The 19,225-nt window shown below is 40.4% G+C and overlaps 1 protein-coding gene across 6 annotated transcripts in view; it reads right to left on the bottom strand.

Moving 5' to 3' along the window:
* Positions 1 to 19,225, bottom strand: part of RHOT1 (ras homolog family member T1) — a 63,495-nt gene that overhangs the window by 41,117 nt on the left and 3,153 nt on the right. For all 6 annotated transcript variants that reach the window (XM_080825981.1, XM_080825982.1, XM_080825978.1 and 3 more), the window contains exons 2-3: positions 3,991 to 4,049; positions 2,054 to 2,135 (exon numbers count right to left, since the gene is read on the bottom strand). In XM_080825981.1, the coding sequence (XP_080682107.1) occupies positions 2,054 to 2,135; positions 3,991 to 4,049 (141 nt within the window). The remainder of the gene's footprint in view (positions 1 to 2,053; positions 2,136 to 3,990; positions 4,050 to 19,225) is intronic.

Below are 19,225 nucleotides of genomic sequence, written 5' to 3'. Positions count from 1 at the left end.
TATTTGACAGACAGAGATCACAAGGAGGCAGAGGCAGGCAGAGAAAGAGGAGGAAGCAGGCTCCCCGCCAAGCAGAGAGCCCGATGCGGGGCTCAATCCCAGGACCCTGGGATCATGACCTGAGCTGAAGGCAGAGGCTTAACCCACTGAGCCACCCACTTGCCCCTCACACCAACTCTCTAATTCCACCTGTATTTTATACTTACAGCACTTTTCAGCTTAGACTAGCCAAATTTTTTTTTTAAAGATTTTATTTATTTATTTGACAGACGGAGATCACAAGTAGGCAGAGAAGCAGGCAGAGAGGAGGAAGCAGGCTCCCTGACGAGCAAGAGAGCCCAATGTGGGGCTCGATCCCAGAACCCTGGGATCATGACCTGAGCCGAAGGCAGAGGCTTTAACCCACTGAGCCACCCAGGCGCCCCTAGACTAGCCAAATTTTAAGAGTTCGATAATTGTATGTACTGGACTGCAAGTCCTGGTATTTCACTTTTAAAGTATGTGGAATACCAGCTTAGGAAAACAAAGTATTACCAATATAATTATGCCATTCTTACAAACAGATTTTATTTTTTAGAGCAGTTTTAAATGTACAGCAAAACTGAGTGGACGGTACAGAGATTCCCCATATACCTCCTGCCCCCACATAGCTTCCCACTTTATGAACATAACCCATCAGAGTGGTCCATCTGTTACAACTAACTCCCAACGTGGGGATCAAACTCACAAACCCAAGATCAAGAGTCACACTCTCTACCAACTGAGCCAGCCAGGCACCCCTCCTTTTTTTTTTTTTTTTAAAAGAAGTCCCAGAACAGAACGAAATAATTTAGTGATTAAAATGTAAGTCCTAGGGGCACTTGGGTGGCTCAGTCGTTAAGCATCTATCTGCCTTCGGCTCAGGTCATGATCACAGAGTCCTGAGATGGAGCCCCAGGTCAGGCTCTTGCTCAGCAGTGAGCCTGCTTCTCCCTTTGCCTGCCACTCTCTCTCTCTCTCCCCCACCACCCATCTGTCAAATAAATAAATAAAATCTTTGAAAGAAAAAAAAGTAAGTATTAGTGGGTAGAAAATTTTTAAATTATTAAAAGCAATACAGGGGCGCCTGGGTGGCTCAGTGGGTTAAGGCCTCTGCCTTCAGCTCAGGTCATGATCTCAGGGTCCTGGGATGGAGCCCCGCATCGGGCTCTCTGCTCAGCGGGGAGCCTGCTTCCTTTCCTCTCTCTCTGCCTGCCTCTCTGCCTACTTGTGATCTCTGTCAAATAAATAAAATCTTTAAAAAATAAAAAAAAATAAAAAAAAAAGCAATACAAATATGCTTCTATTATCCTATAATGTAAGCAAGCTGACGACTGTTTTTTTTTTTTTTTTAAAAGATTTATTTATTTATTTATTTATTTGTCAGAGAGAGAGAGAGAGAGGAGCGAGAGTGAGCACAAGCAGACAGAGTGGCAGGCAGAGGGAGAAGCAGGCTCCCTGCCAAGCAAGGAACCCGATGTGGGACTCGATCCCAGGATGCTGGGATCATGACCTGAGCCGAAGGCAGCTGCTTAACCAACTGAGCCACCCAGGCGTCCCATGCTGACGACTGTTTTAACTGTTATTTTGGGGAGGGGACAATTCTGATAAATTAAAGAACAAATTTAGAACTCAACAAATTCTCAAACTCAGAACTCTTTCTACATCATAAGAGCATTCCTGAATGCCCGGTAACAAAATTAATCCAGAACTTACCTCTGCAAACATGCCAAGTCAAGGAGGGTAATGATTTATCTACTACTCGTCATTTACCATCACTCTTTCTTTTTCATTATTATGGAACCCAGCTTAGTAGATCTAGGACAGAAAACTACAAGACGGAGGCTTTATGTGGGGTGTGGGGTGTGGGTTGGCAGGGAGATATAAATGAGATAAGATTAGGAAATGATTATTATTTATTGCTACAGAAAAAGGAACGCCTATCCTGGCACATTTTTAAAGCTCAGTATGCACCCCTTTTTTGAGGACTATTCAATTAACCCTGCAGCTTCACCCACAAGAGGATATTCATTACCTGAGTAATCTACGATGTGTGTTGGAACTCTCTCAGGGGTGACATCAGCTGGAATGGTAATTTCTTCTGCCCGGGGTGGAACCTTCATTTGCAAACAAACACAGAAAAGAAAAAAAAAACAAAAACCTTCAGCTATTATCCATCAAACTTGTTATCAGATCACGTAAATTCACCTATATATTAGCCCCTTCCACCCATACTTATCCTTCCAAGATTTATTATACTTTTAAATGCTTATTTTTTGTGCTTGAACCCACAACCTTGAGATCAAGACATGAGATCAAGAGTTGGATGCACAACCCTGTTGCCCAGGTGCCCCGATAAGCGCTTCTTTTAAAAAAACATGCACATTTAGGGGTGCCTGGGTGGCTCAGTGGGTTGAGCCTCTGCCTTCAGCTCAGGTCATGATCTCAGGGTCCTGGGATCAATCCCTGCATCTAGCTCTCTGCTCAATGGAGAGCCTGCTTCCCCCCTCTCTGCCTGCCTCTCTGCCTACTTGCGATCTCTCTCTGTCAAATAAATAAATAAAATCTTTAAAAAAAAAAAAAAGCATGCACATTTCTACTTGTGTGGGCACAGGACATATTAAGTATACTTCAGCTCTAACACAGCCTAAAACAATACCTAAATTAGTTCAGTGTTTCAAACATTTGATTTTTAAAATGCTATTTTCATTCCATTTTGTTGATGCTTAAAATACTCTACAAATGAGGAGCTATGTTAATCCAAAGCAATTCTCAAATAAAACAATAAATTATCAAAATTAATTTCTTCTAGAAGATAACTGATTGGCTACATAAGCCTTATTAAATGACTCCATTTTTTAAGGAAGATTATATGATTTTAAAACCAATTAAAAACCTCTTATCCATACCCAAGAGGACTCTGCTAAAATGACAATTCTAAACTTAGTTAAATGATCATAGAAAACTTTTAGGTATTATACTCCAAGTGATCATATGATGATGATACACTTCATTCCACAAATTAAGTAATTACTTATTTCAGTATCTTATTTAAGAGGGAGAAGAAAAGTAAAAGAAACAATGAATGGTCATAGTGACACTTGTAACTATTGAAAACACTACCATATAATATACCAAATTTCTGTCTAAACAATGAAATTATACAGATATTCCTAACTAAACAAGAGGAAAGAAAAGGGAAATACAAACTGTGGGACTACTAATACCAACTATGTGAAGAGAATAAATAGTGTTCATCCCATTTGCATCAATCCCATTCCCCAAAACAAAATTCTAACTTTACGTAAGGCCTTAGCCAACAGTCCCTCATTCTGGAACACAAATATATTGCAGTAATCATAAAATCACCTTACTCTACTATTACTAACCTTACCTCCTTTGAGACACACAACAATTCTTTCAGTGGTGTTATGAATTAGTTTCTTCATTTGTAAAATGATGTAATGGATAACATGAAAGGTTCTCAGATATGTGGTCGGAATCCTAGGGGTTCTAATGCCTCAAAGACCAGGGACTGTCAGATGGAAGGCAGGTGGGGAGCCAGCCAGACGTTTCACCCTTATTTCATCTAAAGGAATACTCGCTTATTTTATATTTTGGGGTTATGAATAACCTTTTATTTTTTGGAAAGGATTAACAGCTTAGATGATCTGTAATAGCCCTTCCAGCTCCCATTTTACAGATGGGACAACTAAGGCACAGAGATGACAAATGTCCTAGCCAAGATCCAAAGGAGGAAAAGGAAAGGACTTAGTGAACCCGGAACTGGTTTGATTCTTGCTCCTGCGCTACATTTCAGGGATGCCCTGTGTAAACAAATATGAGCCCTTTTAAAGTCACAGCTGTCAGAAAGGGGACACCTATCAAAAAAGTGCAGAATTTATTTCACTTCAACTCAATTTTGATAAATTAAAAAGATTTCAAATGTAGAAAAGACATAAAAATGTTTACCTCTTCTGGGAATTCTTCACTGACCAGAGACATAATCAGTGATGTCTTCCCAACTCTAGCTGTGAAAACAAACATCATTATTTTAATAACAAAATGTCTAGGTTCTCTATAAGCTCAAATTCAACAACCACACAGCAGAGTCTGTTATTCATTAGCTAAAATCAGAGGCATCCAAATCACCCAGTTTTAGTACAATGCTTAAAGTTTATCTTTTTTCTGCTCAGAAAAGTTACACATGCCCATTGTTTAAAACCAAAAAATTACCATAATACATAAAAGCAAAAATCTTCCCCCAAATCCCTTTTTACCAGTTTAGTATACGAAGTCTCCCAGATTTTTTCCTTACTTATGTTATTATAATAATTCACCACACAGTTTACTAGTAGAATCGCAGCATTCATACTATTTTACAATCTTCCCTTATCATTTAATTATGTACTTGGGTAGCATTCCATGTCCATATGTAAAACTTTCCTAAGATGAGTGAAGGTACAGTTATTATGTAATAAACACAGAGTTTTATTGGGGATGATGAAAGAGTTTTAGATAGAAAAAATGCTGATGATTACACAACACTGTGAATGTACTTAATGCCCCTTAACCATACTCTCAAAAATGGTTAAAATGTCAAACCGTATTTCTTAAATATTTTATCACAATTTTTAAAATTAGCAACAGGAAATCCATTTTATATTAATATAAAAGATCTCTTACATTATTTCTTGACAGCTGTGTAAGTCCATCATAAGACATGTCCTAATTTATTAATGCAGTCTTCTAATGATGAGCACTGTTCCAAGTTTTTGCCTTTATAAACAATCCTGCAGTGAATATTTCTACAGGGTAAATTCCTAGAAGTAAACTTGTTAGCATGCATAATCTTCTTTATTTTTAATAACTATTGTTAAATCACCTCTAAAAAAGAAGAAGCTAGGGGCGCCTGGGTGGCTCAGTGGGTTAAGCCTCTGCGTTCAGCTCAGGTCATGATCTCAGGGTCCTGGGATCGAGCCCCGCATCGGGCTCTCTGCTCAGCGGGGAGCCTGCTTCTCCCCGCTCCTCTCTGCCTGCCTCTCTGCCTACTTGTGATCTCTGTCTGTCAAATAAATAAATTAAACCTTTAAAAAAAAAAAAAGGACAAGCTAACTCACATCCTCACCAAGAGAAGATAAGTGTGTCTGCTTTGGACATCCTTACATTCTTCCTTTTTTTAGGTTATCATATAGAAAAACTTAGTGAGAGCAAAAGTAGCTTTCCTGCTATATTTTCTAACCTAGCAAGATTTTTTTTCTATCAAGATTTTTAATGCACAAACTTAAAAATCTTCATTTTCATTCGGAAATTTCATTTCCATTCCCATCACTTTCTGATCATATACATTCAACTGCATCAACTAAATCCTTTTGTGATTCTAGAGGAAAACAATCCACCCGCCTATTAATCTCTGCTGTAACAGCAAATTAGTTTCCAAAGGTAAAGTCTAAATATGAAAGAACTGGAAAATTTTAAAGTGAAGAAAAGTCACATTCCTTTTTTAAAATGACTAAAAGAAACAGTGACGAAAACCACAAGTCAAGTCTCCGGAAAAACAATGAATGGCTGGAAAAGAAAAAAAAAAAGTGCGGGTCAAAACCACCTAGAGGGTGTGCTGCAAACAAGTGTTGCTAGTGGAGGCTCAGAGTAGACTGAGCGACAGGTATCTTCTAGCTCCGATTTCTGAGGATCTTTTCAGTTTACTCTTGTTTGAAGGCGTGGGCCTTTTCCAAGCAGCTGACTATAAGATAACACTTCTCTGAGTTCCAACCATGTCAGTGAATTCAGAGCCCATCTCAAAGAACCACTAGAATACAGTTATCAATGTCAGCTTATCCAGCCCCCTGCAAAAATGTTCAGATGAAGAACCTGGGACCCAGAAACAGCGATCTCTCAAGGGCTCACAAAAAAATGAGTTGCAGACTTAAGAGAATAACCCCTCTTTCTGATGGCTAAGCCAGTGTTCTCTTTCCTGCAACATACTTTAAAAAAATATTAAGACATGGGGTGCCTGGGCGGCTCAATCTGTTAGATGTCAGCCTTTGGCTCTGGTCATGATCCCAGGGTCCTGGGATCAAGTCCCACATCAGGGTCCCTGCTCAGCAGGGAGCCTGCTTCTCCCTCTCCCTATGCCTCCTGCTCCCTCTTGCACACTTGCTCGCTCTTTTTCTCTCTCCCAAATAAAATCTTTAAAAAAATTTTAAAAATATTAAGACAATAATAGAGAAGGAATGATAGCCCCTAAAGTCAGCAAGCACTACATACACAAAAACTATATAAATTAATTAAAATATTCACTGATTCACTGGTGACTAATCCAGCAGCTCTGGTTCCACTTTTTTTTTTAACTTATTTTGAGAAAGTATCAACGTTCAGAAACATTGTAAAAATAGTACAAAGGAGTCATATCTATCTTTAACCAAATCCCTCAAATGTTAACATTATATTATCATTCCTTTCCTCTCCCTCCCCCTACTCTTTTTAAACCATTTAAGAGTAATTTGTAGATGCCCCTTTACCCTTAAGCACCTTAAGTATGTATTTCCTAAAAACGAGATCATTCTCTTCCATAACCACGATGTACTGTCAAGATCAGGAAATTAACACTAACAGTGCTATTATCTACTCTGTCGACCTTATTTCACATCTCACCATTTGTCCCATTACCATCTCTTATAGAAAAGAAAAATCTTTTTCTTCCCCCAGGATCAAATGTTGCATTTGGTCGTCATGTCTCCTTAGTCTTTAGTCTGGAAAAGTTCCTCTTTTTATCTTTCATGGCCTCAGCATTAAAAAAAAAAAAAAAAAAAAAAAAGTCATTTTATTTGTAGACTCTCTCTTAATTGGGTTTGTATGATGTTATCTCATAATTAATTTCAGGTTTTGCATTCTGGGAAGGAACGTTCCAGAAATGATACTGTATCCCTCAAAGTGCATCACAGCAGAAGGGAGACTATGTCAATTTGTCCCACTAATGGTGATGTTAATTGTCATCACTTAGAGGACGTGGTGTCTGCAGGTTATTATCATTCCCTTTGTAATTGATAAGTATCCTGTGAGACTACAAGCCACTATAGTCAACTGTAAGTTGAGACTATGTGAATACTGTTTCTCATCAAACTTTCACCTACTGGTTTTAGCAGCCACTTATGATTCTTGTCTTGTGTTGCTTTAGTGGTGGTTACGTGGTGGTGTTTCTATCGTCCTTCTACATTACTTTGCATTCTGCTTTAAGCAAAAACTCCCTTCTGATTCATAGAAGTCTCATGGATTCCTACACTATTCTACGCGTTATGATCCACTACTGTCATTATTTGGAGGCTCAAATTGTTCCATTTTACTCTGAAAAAATGACATTTATGCAGGTATAAATCAGGATTGCTATATGACCTCATTTTATAAATAAATATGTATTCACACTGGAAAAAAAACAAACAACCCTGAAGGATCTATACACCAACAGCAGTCATCTCTGAAGTAAACATAACTGCAACTTTCTTTGTGCTTTTGTACTTCTGCATCTTTTCCCAATTTTCTACAACAAATATAAACAATTTTTGCTACTAGAAAATGTTAACAAGTACAATTTTAAAAGTCACTATTTAGTAGTAAAAATTGGCATGTTCTAAATTTATAGATGGCAGGGTGTCTGGGTGGCTCAGTCAGTTAAGCATCCAACTCTTGATCTGAGCTCAGGTGTTGATCTCAGGATTGCGAGTTCAAGCCCCACACGGGGCTCCACAGTGGGCGTGGAGCCTACTTAAAAATTTTTTTTTAAAAGGGCAACTAAAATTTACCTAAAGACTGGCATGTTAAATGCATTCTTTCACCCCTTCAATAAATATTTCTTGAGGACTTCTATAGACCAGGCACTATTCCTGCTGCTGGGGATACACCTGATCAAGGCACTAGTTCTGCCCTATTTTTACATTCATGGAGATTATATACCAACAGATTTATGAGATTTTCACCAAAAAAGAACATTCTTTCTACATATCAGGATAAAAAGCAAAAACTCAAAAACTGGCCATGCTTGATTTACCCTTCCTCTGTACTGAGCATTCGAATTCTGTCAAATTTTCCTCTGAAATTTTAAATATTAATTCCTTCCTCTCCGTTCCCACCTTTCTGTAATTAGGATATTTTCTATTCCTCCCTCCAACCTCTCCTCTTATTAAAATCCATCAGAATACAAATGGCAACCCCTCTCTCTTAGACATCTTTTCATTTTCTAACTCATCTGATCAAAAGCCTTGACTCTCAATTACCTACCACATCAAGGTGAAACATTCTGCTGGTCTTTAAAAATCATGCAAAATTTAATGCCACTTCATCTATCTAATCTCATTTCCCACTATTCCCACATGCATGATTTGCTCAAATAAGGCCATTCTGGTCTGTGTAAGCACAAACAGGCTATTATGGATCTTGCCTCCTCACATGGTTTTCTTCATCTAACACATCGTTCCCTCTCCCTCCTCTGCTTTTCCAAATGTTAACCATCTCTCAAGGGCAGCACAAATTCTACCTCTTCCCTAAAGATATCCCAGGGCGACTGCAGCCCTCCCTTTCCTTCTTTGGACTACTTCTGTGCCACATAACTGAACACTAAACTGTTATGAATACAAGGTACATATTTAACATGTCTGCATCTACAGTAACATAAGAGTCAAATATTTGATAATGAACTGAATTTTCTAATTTTATATGAGTGGGAGAAAGACCTCTAGCACAGCAGCCAGACTGAATTATCTGACTTACTTTCTCCTTGTCCAAGCACAACAGCATTGCTATCGTTTCAGCCCTGCCATTTAGGAAATTAAGTTCTACCTCGTGGAGCTTCTGGAACTATCCCATTCAAAGTTTTTCTTAACAGCAGCTGAAGAGCTATGAACAGTAGGGTAACTTCTGAGGGGAAAAATACATTCTAAAATTACTCTGTGCGATTTGTGTTTAATAAAAAATAATTAATGTTGAAATTGCCAATAATATTAAAGGAGGGCATGATGTAATAAAGAATCCATCTGGTCTTTGTCCCCACCCAGTTCCTGGCACAGAGCTTCAAAATCCCTTGGAAGTTCCTAGGTGATAGGAATGTCTTTTGTTACAGTCTCTTTCAACAAACTTGAGTTTATCCTGATTTGATGGGAAGGCCTAGAGAGCTTTCGGATGGGGACTGGTTGTCACAAAAACCAACCATGCGATTAGTGGGTTGGAACTTTCAGCCCCACCCCAAAACCCAGCAGCTGGTAGGGTGAAGGCCAGAGAGAGCCCACAGATTGAGTTCAATCACATAGTCAATGATTTAATCAATCATGTCTACATAATGAATCCCCATAAAAAAAAACTCTGGACATCAAAGCTCAGGGGAGTTTCCTAGTTGGTGAACATAATGATGAACCAGGAAGGTGGCACACTCTGACTCCATGAGGACAGATGCTCCCGTGCTCAGGATCCTACAAGACCTTGCCCTACATACCTCTTAATCTGGCTGTTCATTTGTATAGCACTTTCCTGAGTTCTGTGAGTTGTTCTAGTGAAATATCAAACCTAAGGGGGTTGCAGGAAGTTCCAAACTTGTAGTCAGCCAAGAAGTGTGGGTGATCTAGGGACCCCAGTTTCTAGTTGGGGTCTAAAGTAAGGGTAGGGACACCTGGATGGCTCAGTCATTTAAGCATCTGCCTTTGGCTCAGGTCAAGATCTCAGGGTCCTGGGATCGAGCCCAACATCCGGCTCCCTGCTCTGCAGGGAGCCTGCTTCTCCCTCTCCCTTTGCCTGCTGCTCCCTCTGCTTGTGTTCTCTCTGTCAAATAAGTAAATACAATCTTCAAAAAAAATAATAAAGTAAGGGTAATCTTGTTGGGGACCTTGGACTTTAACTTGTAGGATCTGATGCTAACTCAGGGTAGTGTCAAAATTGAACTGAATTGTAGAACACTCAGAAAATTGTCAGAATGAAGAGGGCACGACAGTTTTGTATTTATGAGAAGTAGAGATGGCTCAAAAACTGAGAAACACTGTAATAGACCTTCTATCCAAGAGTACAAGTTCCATACTGGCATATTTGCCCATGTCTGGACAAACTAGGGAAAAAACCACTGGAAGATCATGCAGACAGTATTAACTTATGGTTTCACATGACCCATCTTCCTTGTGCAGACTCCTATTAATTCATTTGCTCAGTATTTACGTGACTGTCTTCCAAGTACAAAGTTTAAACTTACATACTCTGTGGGATAATATGGAAAAAGTATTAAACAAGATAGATAAAATTGCTGTGAAAGAGGTAGGGATCAAGTGCTATGCTCAATCGTGCTTGAAAAAAGGGAAAGGGGGCAGGGAAGGGTGGGAAGAGAAAGGGATATTTTCTGCTCTAAACATAGCAGAAAATAAAAAAGCTCATAAAAGCAGCGTATAGTTTGGTCTCAAGGAGGAAAAACTGAGTAATGAGCTAAGACACGTAGGTTCTAAAGATAGTAGTGTGCATGTATAACACCTAGGCAAACATCCAGCATATCACCAGTGATCCCCTGAAGGACTTCCTAGACTTTACTTTTCCTACCAGCTACTGAGTGTCTGGAAAGACTAAGGAACAAGAATTTCATTATCACCCACAGGAAATTCCACAAGGGTAGAGAATGTGTCTTTCTTGCTCATTACTGAATCTTCGCTCCTAGCAAATGCTCTTAGTAAATGCAACTTACGGCTTAGTGGTTAAGAGCACAGATTTGAAATTTAGGAAAGTGGGACACCTGAGTGGCTCAATCATTAAGTATCTACCTTTGGCACAGATCATGATCCAGGATCCTGGGATCAAGCCCCAGGGCAGTCTCCCTGCTCAGAGGGAAGCCTGCTTCTCCCTCTCCCTTGCCTTCTCCCCTGCTTGTGTTTCCTTTCTCGCTGTCTCTCTTTCTGTCAAATAAATAAATAAGTAAAATCTTTAAAAAAAAAAAAATTAGGAAAGTGGTTGTTTACTTTTGAGAGAAAGAGAAGGAAATACAAGGGGCTTCAACTGATTGGTAATGTCTTCTTTAAGTGATGGGTATTTGTTTCTTTATACTTTTGATATAAATATTTCACCAAAAAAAAAAAAAAGAAAAAAATAAATAAAGGCTTTGGAATCAGCCAAGACTAGACAGAAATCTTAGTCCCAGCACTTACTAGCTGTGTTTCCCCAGGCAAGTCGTCAAGCCTCAGTTTACTCATCTATATAATGCTGAACAGCTGCAGGTGGGTTGGTAAGAGGATTAATTACGATGACAGATACAAAATGCTCAGCACAATACCTGGCAAACATTAAACACACAAACGGCATTTGTCGTGATGATCATGATCACAGTTTAAATTAAAGGAGTTAAGTGAGCACTAGAATGGGCCAGATAATTTGGATCTGGGAATCAGCTTTCTAATTAGCAGTATAACCTTGAGTTGTCACTGACTCTCTATGGGCCCCAATTTTCTCATTAGTTTAAAAAAAAAGACTAGATGCTATCAATGCTTATACTCTGTGATTAATCTACACTATCGTGTAGCATACCTTAGAAGACTGGCCTGTAACAGATGAAAAAGTGCACATTACATGTACCTTACAGTGATGTACCTTAGAGTACCCCAACAATGGCAGACAGATCCCCAAATAGTATCTGTTATCTATTTCGTGTACGGGAAAGTGATTTGTCAGGAACATTCACCTAGCTATAAGAACAAGGTAGGACTCTCCAAGGCAATATGGGGTCCAGAAATTTCTAGAACTTGCTAACTAACAATCAGCATTTCGTAACTTTTTTCCTTAAGTAACTCCTTTCACCGTGGCCTTATTTAGGGTCCCAGAAACCCCAACCCTTCAGCTAGCTCAAGGTAACATTCATCTCCAAATCCACAGTAGTCCATTCTAATTACTGATTATGCACATGAGTACGCACAGTGGAGGCCAAACAGTTATCTTAACATGAACCAAGCCACTGCCTTATTTCAGCTTCAGAAAACCTAGAACTTGGACCTCTTGCTTATTTTTTACTCTTGGCAACTGAAGCTGCTGCCAAGCAAGAATGCATTTGGGAAAGAGCCCTAATAAAGTTCCTTCCAAAGAGAGGTGATGTCTGATTTAAGGCAACACACAGCAGGGCTGCCTGTGGGTCACCTGACAGGAGGCTGCCTCTGCTGTGAGTTCAACGAAGTCCACCAGGCCCTGTACTATACACTATTTTAGTGAGTAATAAAACTCCCAAGTACTGAAAACAACAAACCTTCTAGGAGATCCAATGCTTGTACAATTCCTGTAACCTTTGAACTTCTGGGTCTTTCTCAACCACGCAGAGATGGCTTTTTTTTCCTAGTGTCTCCAAAAACCCACAGCTAACACCAGCACAGATGTTCCCAGAAACTCTTCCATTTCTGCAGAGCTCTTACATCTCTACATTCTTATCGTTGATCAACTATGTTAAGAATGGGAAAAATGAATCAGATGCTCAATAACTCATATGCTTCTTGATACTTGCTTGGTCCTTGAGAAATCTGTGTTAATACCTTTCAGACCTTGATTCCTCTCACAATCCCCCTTTTAGAATTACTTTTTTATTTTTTGTAAGATTTTATTTATTTGAGAGGGAGAGAGAGAGAGCATGAGCAGGGGGAGGGAGAAGCAGGCTTCCCACTGAGCAGGGAGCCCAAGGTGGGGTTCAGTCTCAGGACCCTGGGATCATGACCTGAGCCGAAGGCAGATGCTTAATGACTGAGCCACCCACGCGCCCCTAGAATTATCGTACCACTCCAAAGCCCTCACCAGTTTCAGAAGAAACCTACCTTTTAATCCACAACTGGAAATGTTCAACAAAAATGACCAAAATGAAGTCAAACACCAACATTAAAAGGCCTATTAATTTCCAAGAAAACTAAAGACTTACTGCTCCTTACTCACAACCACGCAGGCCTTCAACAGGCGTTCCACGTTACTTTTAAAGTCCCCTCCCTCACCACAACCCTTCCATGTCATCCATTCTTCCTCATCTCTCTGCTTAAAACTCACCAGAACAGCCCTTTTCCTGGCCATTGTCCCTGTCTGCTTTTCCCATGGACCCCTTACATTCCCAGGGATAGTTTCAGAAGGGAAAGACCAACATTCTGAGAACATTCCAATTTCTTTACCACTCTCAACAAGGCAGCTCCGGCCCAAGTACAAACCTGCCACCAGCTCCATTCCAACAGGGCAGGCCTCAGGGACAGAGGAGGAAAACCCCCGGCAGGAGAAAAGGACACCATAACTACAACAATTAAAGAGCTTTACTTACGCTTGATCATACAGACATACAGATGGTGACGCCAAACTTGAGAATCATTCAATTTGAGCTCTTTTTTTTTTTTTTAAGATTTTATTCATTTGACAGAGATCATAAGCAGGCAGAGAGGCAGGCAGAGAGAGAGGGGGAAGCAGGCTCCCCGCCGAGCAGAGACCCCGTGCGGAGTTCGATCCATCATGACCCAAGCCGAAGGCAGAAGCTTTAACCCACCGAGCCACCCAGGTGCCCCCAATTTGAGCTCTTTTTATGGATACTACCACTTAGAGTGTGGTACTTTTATTTATTTACTTTTTTTTTTTTTAAGATTTTATTTATTTATTTGACACACAGAGAGAGATCACAAGCAGGCAGAGAGGCAGGCAGAGAGAGAGAGGAGGAAGCAGGCTCCCCGCTGAGCAGAGAGCCCGATGCGGGACTCGATCCCAGGACCCTGAGATCATGACCTGAGCTGAAGGCAGAGGCTTAACCCACTGAACCACCCAGGCGCCCCATTTATTTACTCATTCATATTCTGCCTCACCTGTTAAAAAAAAATCTGAGGCAGTTTAGTACTCCCTGCAATATAACAATTCCATCTAGTTTCTGAAGTAACTGTACAGTAGGCCTTTTAAAAATCAAAGAGCAGGAATCTCTGCCACATGAAAATCCAAGGGGGATTTCCTCTTTAAAAAAAAAGTTGAAAATTAGAGCAAGAGACACAGATTACAGTGAACTTGGGGAGAAAATGAGTACATTTTCATTAGTATCATTTTGGGTTTCCTTTTGGAAGAGCAGTAAGATGACAGCTACTTTAACTAATAAAAGATTGCCAGATGTGATTCAGTTAAGAAATGCTTCAGTGAATCTAAACTAGAGCTTTTTGGTTCCTTTAAGGCCTAACCACCTAACCCTGAATGAGACCATAAAAGAAACAGCGAAGCAGCAGGTTTAAAATTACAATAGGCCAGTAATTTTAGACTAATTTTAACTGAGAAATAAATGAGTACCTTAGAAACAATGAAAACATTTTAGAATATTAAATTTTAAAAACTATTTGAACAACCCTACAATCCAAAAGGCCCCTCGACAATGGCAGATCTGAGTATAAAGACTACATATTTTCAGGGCGCCTGGGTGGCTCAGTGGGTTAAGGCCTCTGCCTTCAGCTCAGGTCATGATCTCAGGGTCCTGGGATAGAGTCCCGCATCGGGCTCTCTGCTCAGCGGGGAGCCTGCTTCCTCCTCTCTCCCTGCCTGCCTCTCTGACTACTTGTGATCTCTGTCTATCAAATAAATAAATAAAATCTTTAAAAAAACAAAAAAAACTACATATTTTCAACAGCTTCAAAAATAATTTCCATAGGGGCGCCTGGGTGGCTCAGTGGGTTAAAGCCTCTGCCTTCGGCTCAGGTCATGATCCCAGGGTCCTGGGATCAAGCCCCACATTGGGCTTTCTGCTCAGCAGGGAGCCTGCTTCCTCCTCTCTCTCTCTGCCTGCCTCTCTGCCTACTTGTAATCTCTGTCAAATAAATTAAAAAAAAAAAAATCTTAAAAAAAAATAATAATTTCCATAAAGGAACAAACTTCTCTCATTACTGTACCCATTAAATTTTATATTTAATACAAATACCATATATACTTACATAATTTTATAACAAATAATTTATTAATAAAATATAATATGTAAAAATATAATTGAAAGATATTTAACAAAAATATTATTATGGAGAACCAAAAATTATTGTTAGCCAGCCACCTAACAGTCTCTACTTCTTCTCTTTTGCCTGAGAAACACTGAAGTAATCTCTAAAAACAAAAGGCACGGTCACAATTATCCCCAGAGACGGAAGGCCTTCTGATCAGTTCAACACAACATGCCCACCACTGCCTGAGACTCCATGCTTCTAAGTAGGTCATCCACGGGAAACACAACTCATCGCTATAGAACAAATTATCGAGATTCATCCAGGCTAAAAATTTCTTTGTCTTTTCATCACATCTTTTGAACATCTAGTTCTAAATGACAGCAAATTCCTAATATTCATGAAGCAGAAATAACATTTTTTGGTTCTAATTACCATCTTACCAGCCATATTGGCTATTTTTCTTGCTAACAAACACCCCGTGTTTCAAGTGGAAAAGGGACCTACTCATTTTTATCTGCTGCTCCTCATGTAGCCTTGTCGTCTCTTCCTAAATTATGTAATTAGAATATCGGGGATGAGGAGGGTGACCATGGAGTTACAATTTTAACTGGGAAACTTTATCATTTGGGGCAATAGCTGAGTACTGTTCCAAAGGAAAATTTCATTGACCACATGCAGACTATTTGGGCTGCAGGAGAACAAACGTGATGGTCCATCCCTATTCTTTGAACTAGATCAACCCTAGAGCTCAACCGGTGCCAAAGGAACAAAAGACAGATTCGTGATACACATGCGAGAATGACATAGAACAGACTTCCTATGAACAGAAGAGACTCTTCAGACTAGGCTTGAACATCCTTGGTCACAAACTATCACCCAGGTACTAAACACGGTATAACTGAAACTAGAGGAGTTTAATCTTCAAGTATCATTTAACAAAGACCAGAATGGAAAGCAATATGGCTTTAAAGGGACTGCAGAGTGGCGCCTGGGTGGCTCAGCGAGTTAAAGCCTCTACCTTCAACTCAGGTCATGATCCCAGGGTACTGGGATTGAGACCCGCATCGGGGAGGTGTCTCTGCTCAGCGGGGTGCCTGCTTCCTCCTCTCTCTCTGCCTGCCTCTCTGCCTACTTGTGATCTCTGTCAAATAAATAAATAAAATCTTCTTTAATAAATAAATAAATAATAAAGGGACTGCAGAAAGTTTTTTTTCTAACAACATAAATGCTAGGTTATTACTAAAGTTTCTTTGATTCTTTTTTTTTTAAGATTTTATTTATTTATTTGACAGAGAGAGATCACAAGTAGGCAGAGAGGCAGGCAGAGAGAGAGGAGGAAGCAGGCTCCCCACTGAGCAGAGCGCCCGATGCGGGGCTCGATCCCAGGACCCCGGGATCATGACCTGAGCCGAAGGCAGAGGCTTTAACCCACTGAGCCACCCAGGTGCCCCAGTTTCTTTGATTCTTATTCCTACTTTATGCCTGAAGGATCTTTCCCAATCCCACTAAGATGACCGCTGGTATTTCAAGTAGTAGCTGACGTCTTTTGGCAAGAAATATAACTGCTGGCAGCCAAGACACAGAATAGACATGACACTGTCATTAGAAGTCACTGGTCTTGGGGCGCCTGGGTGGCTCAGTGGGTTAAAGCCTCTGCCTTCGGCTCAGGTCGTGATCTCAGGGTCCTGGGATCGAGCCCCGCATCAGGCTCTCTGCTGAGCGGGGAGCCTGCTTCCCTTCCTCTCTCTCTGCCTGCCTCTCTGCCTACTTGTGATTTCTACTGTCAAATAAATAAATAACATCTTAAAAAAAAAAAAAAAAAAGAAGTCACTGGTCTACTTTACTGCCAGAACACAGGAATCTCCCAGGCAAAACCAAGCTAAGGACCTGGAACAAGACACTGGACGAACGCTGCCCTCAAATGCTAACAGTAACCACACATCAGATTGGACTTAAGAAAGGAGAATGGTCAAATGTTTATGACTAAGAGGACTGGTTTGGAAAACAAGGAAAGGCCAAATAAATGGAACTAACTTGAACTCATTCATTCTTCCAAAAGCTATGGATGACCTGGAGCACTTGGATGGCTCAGCAGGTTAAGCGTCCCAGTCTTGATTTTGGCTCAAGTCATGATCTCAGGGTCATGAGATTAAGCCCCACAACCAGCTCTGCACTGAGCATGGAGCCTGGTTGGGATTCAGCACCCCTCCCCCCCAGTTCGCTTGCACACACTCTCTCTCTCTCAAAAAAACAAAAAACTACAGGTGATCTTTGAACAACGCAGAGGTTAAAGGCACCAACCAACTCGCCATATCCCCAGCAGTCCCAAATCCTCAGATAATTTTTGACTCCCTAAAACTTAACTACTAATAACTACTGTTGACTGGAAGCCTTACTGATAACAGTTTATTAATACATATTTTGTATGTTATATGTATTATATACTACATTCTTACAATAAAGTAAGCTGAAGAAAAAAATGTGATTAAGAAAATCATAAGAGGGGCGCCTGGGTGGCTAAGTGGGTTAAAGCCTCTGCCTTCGTCTCAGGTCATGATCTCAGGGTCCTGGGATCGAGCCCCGCATCAGGCTTCTGCTCAGCAGGGAGCCTGCTTCCCTTCCTCTCTCTCTGTCTGCCTCTCTGCCTACTTGTGATCTCTCTGTCAAATAAATAAATAAAATCTTAAAAAAAAATACATTTACAGTACTGTACCACAAAAAAATCCCCATATCAATGGACCCACACAGTTCAAACCCATGTTGTTCAGGGTCAACCGCATTTGAGTGCCTACTTTGCGCCAGGCCCACTCTAGGCACTGGGGATACAGCAATGAACAAGACAAAGCCTCTGCCCTCATGAAACTTACTATCCAGCCCAAAAAACAAGTGAACAAATACACAGGGAAGAACTGCCCGAGTCAGGGCCTTCTTGTCAAGAGAGCAGTAGAGAGCAGTGTACGAGTAAAGCAAGGGCCAGATTGTGATGGACTTGGCAGGCCTGCATTAAAAAGTCTGGACTTTATTCTAAGTCAAATTAGGAATCATCAAAGAATTTTTAAAAAGGGTAACAGGATCTGAGATATTTTTTAAAGATGACTCCGCCTGTTACATAGAGAATAGACAGAATTAGAAGCAGGGAGACCAGTTAAGGAGAGAGATTACAAAAGCCTAGGCCAGAGCCAACTGAAGCCTGAGCAAGTTTGGCTTGAACTAGTTTCGATGATAAACTAATCAGTTAGACATTCTGCGTTAAGAGCTACCAGATTTGGGGCTCCTGGGTGGCTCAGTGGGTTAAGCCTCTGTCTTCGGCTCAGGTCATGATCTCAGGGTCCTGGGATCGAGGCCCGCATCGGGCTCTCTGCTCAGCAGGGAGCCTGCTTCCCTTCCTCTCTGTCTGCCTCTCTGCCTACTTGTGATCTCTCTGTCAAATAAATAAATAAAATCTTAAAAAAAAAAAAAAAAGAGCCACCACATTCATTTAAAAAGAGGGTAACGTGGGCCGCCTGGGTGGCTCAGTGGGTTAAAGCCTCTGCCTTCATCTCAGGTCATGATCTCGGGGTCCTGGGATCGAGCGATGCATCAGGCTCTCTGCTCAGCAGGGAGTATGCTTCGCCTCTCTCTCTGCCTGCCTCTCTGCCTACTTGTGATCTCGGTCTGTCAAATAAATAAATAAAATCTTTAAAAATAAATAAATAAATAATAAAAAGAGGGTAAAGACAAACATATCTCAATTTAAAAACAAGACTTCACTAAAACTAGATCTTGTGTACTTTTAATGTAGCTACATGATTTAGACAAAAGGCCATTGAGGTTCATGCTAATTTTATTGCAATAAGGACAACTGTTAAGCATAGTTATACAAATCTAGCTAAATACAAATGCTGGCCAAAGAATCTGAGCATGAAAAATCATAACCTGAAAAACTAAGTTTTGCGTGGTTGTATTTTTAATGATTTTTAAAAAATTTTTTGTTTAAAGAATGGCAACTGACTTTTAACGTGGCCTGATTGGACCTTATCACATTCAATATTATTAAAATAAAGTGCAGAGGGGTGCCTGTGTGGCTCAGTAGGTTAAGCCTCTGCCTTTGGCTCTGGTCATGATTTTGGGGTCCTGGGATCGAGCCCTGCGTTGGGCTCTGTGCTCAGCGGGGAGCCTGCTTCCCCCTCTCTCTCTCTGTCTGCCTCTCTTCCTACTTGTGATCTCTGTCAAATAAATAAATAAAAATCTTTAAAAAAAAAAAAAAGTAAGGTGCAGATATTTAAAACACTTTGGATTTCTCCGCA

Source organism: Martes martes, assembly GCF_963455335.1.
Source record: "Martes martes genome assembly, chromosome: 16".
Lineage (NCBI taxonomy): Eukaryota > Metazoa > Chordata > Mammalia > Carnivora > Mustelidae > Martes > Martes martes.
This window is presented reverse-complemented; position numbering and strand designations above follow the sequence as displayed.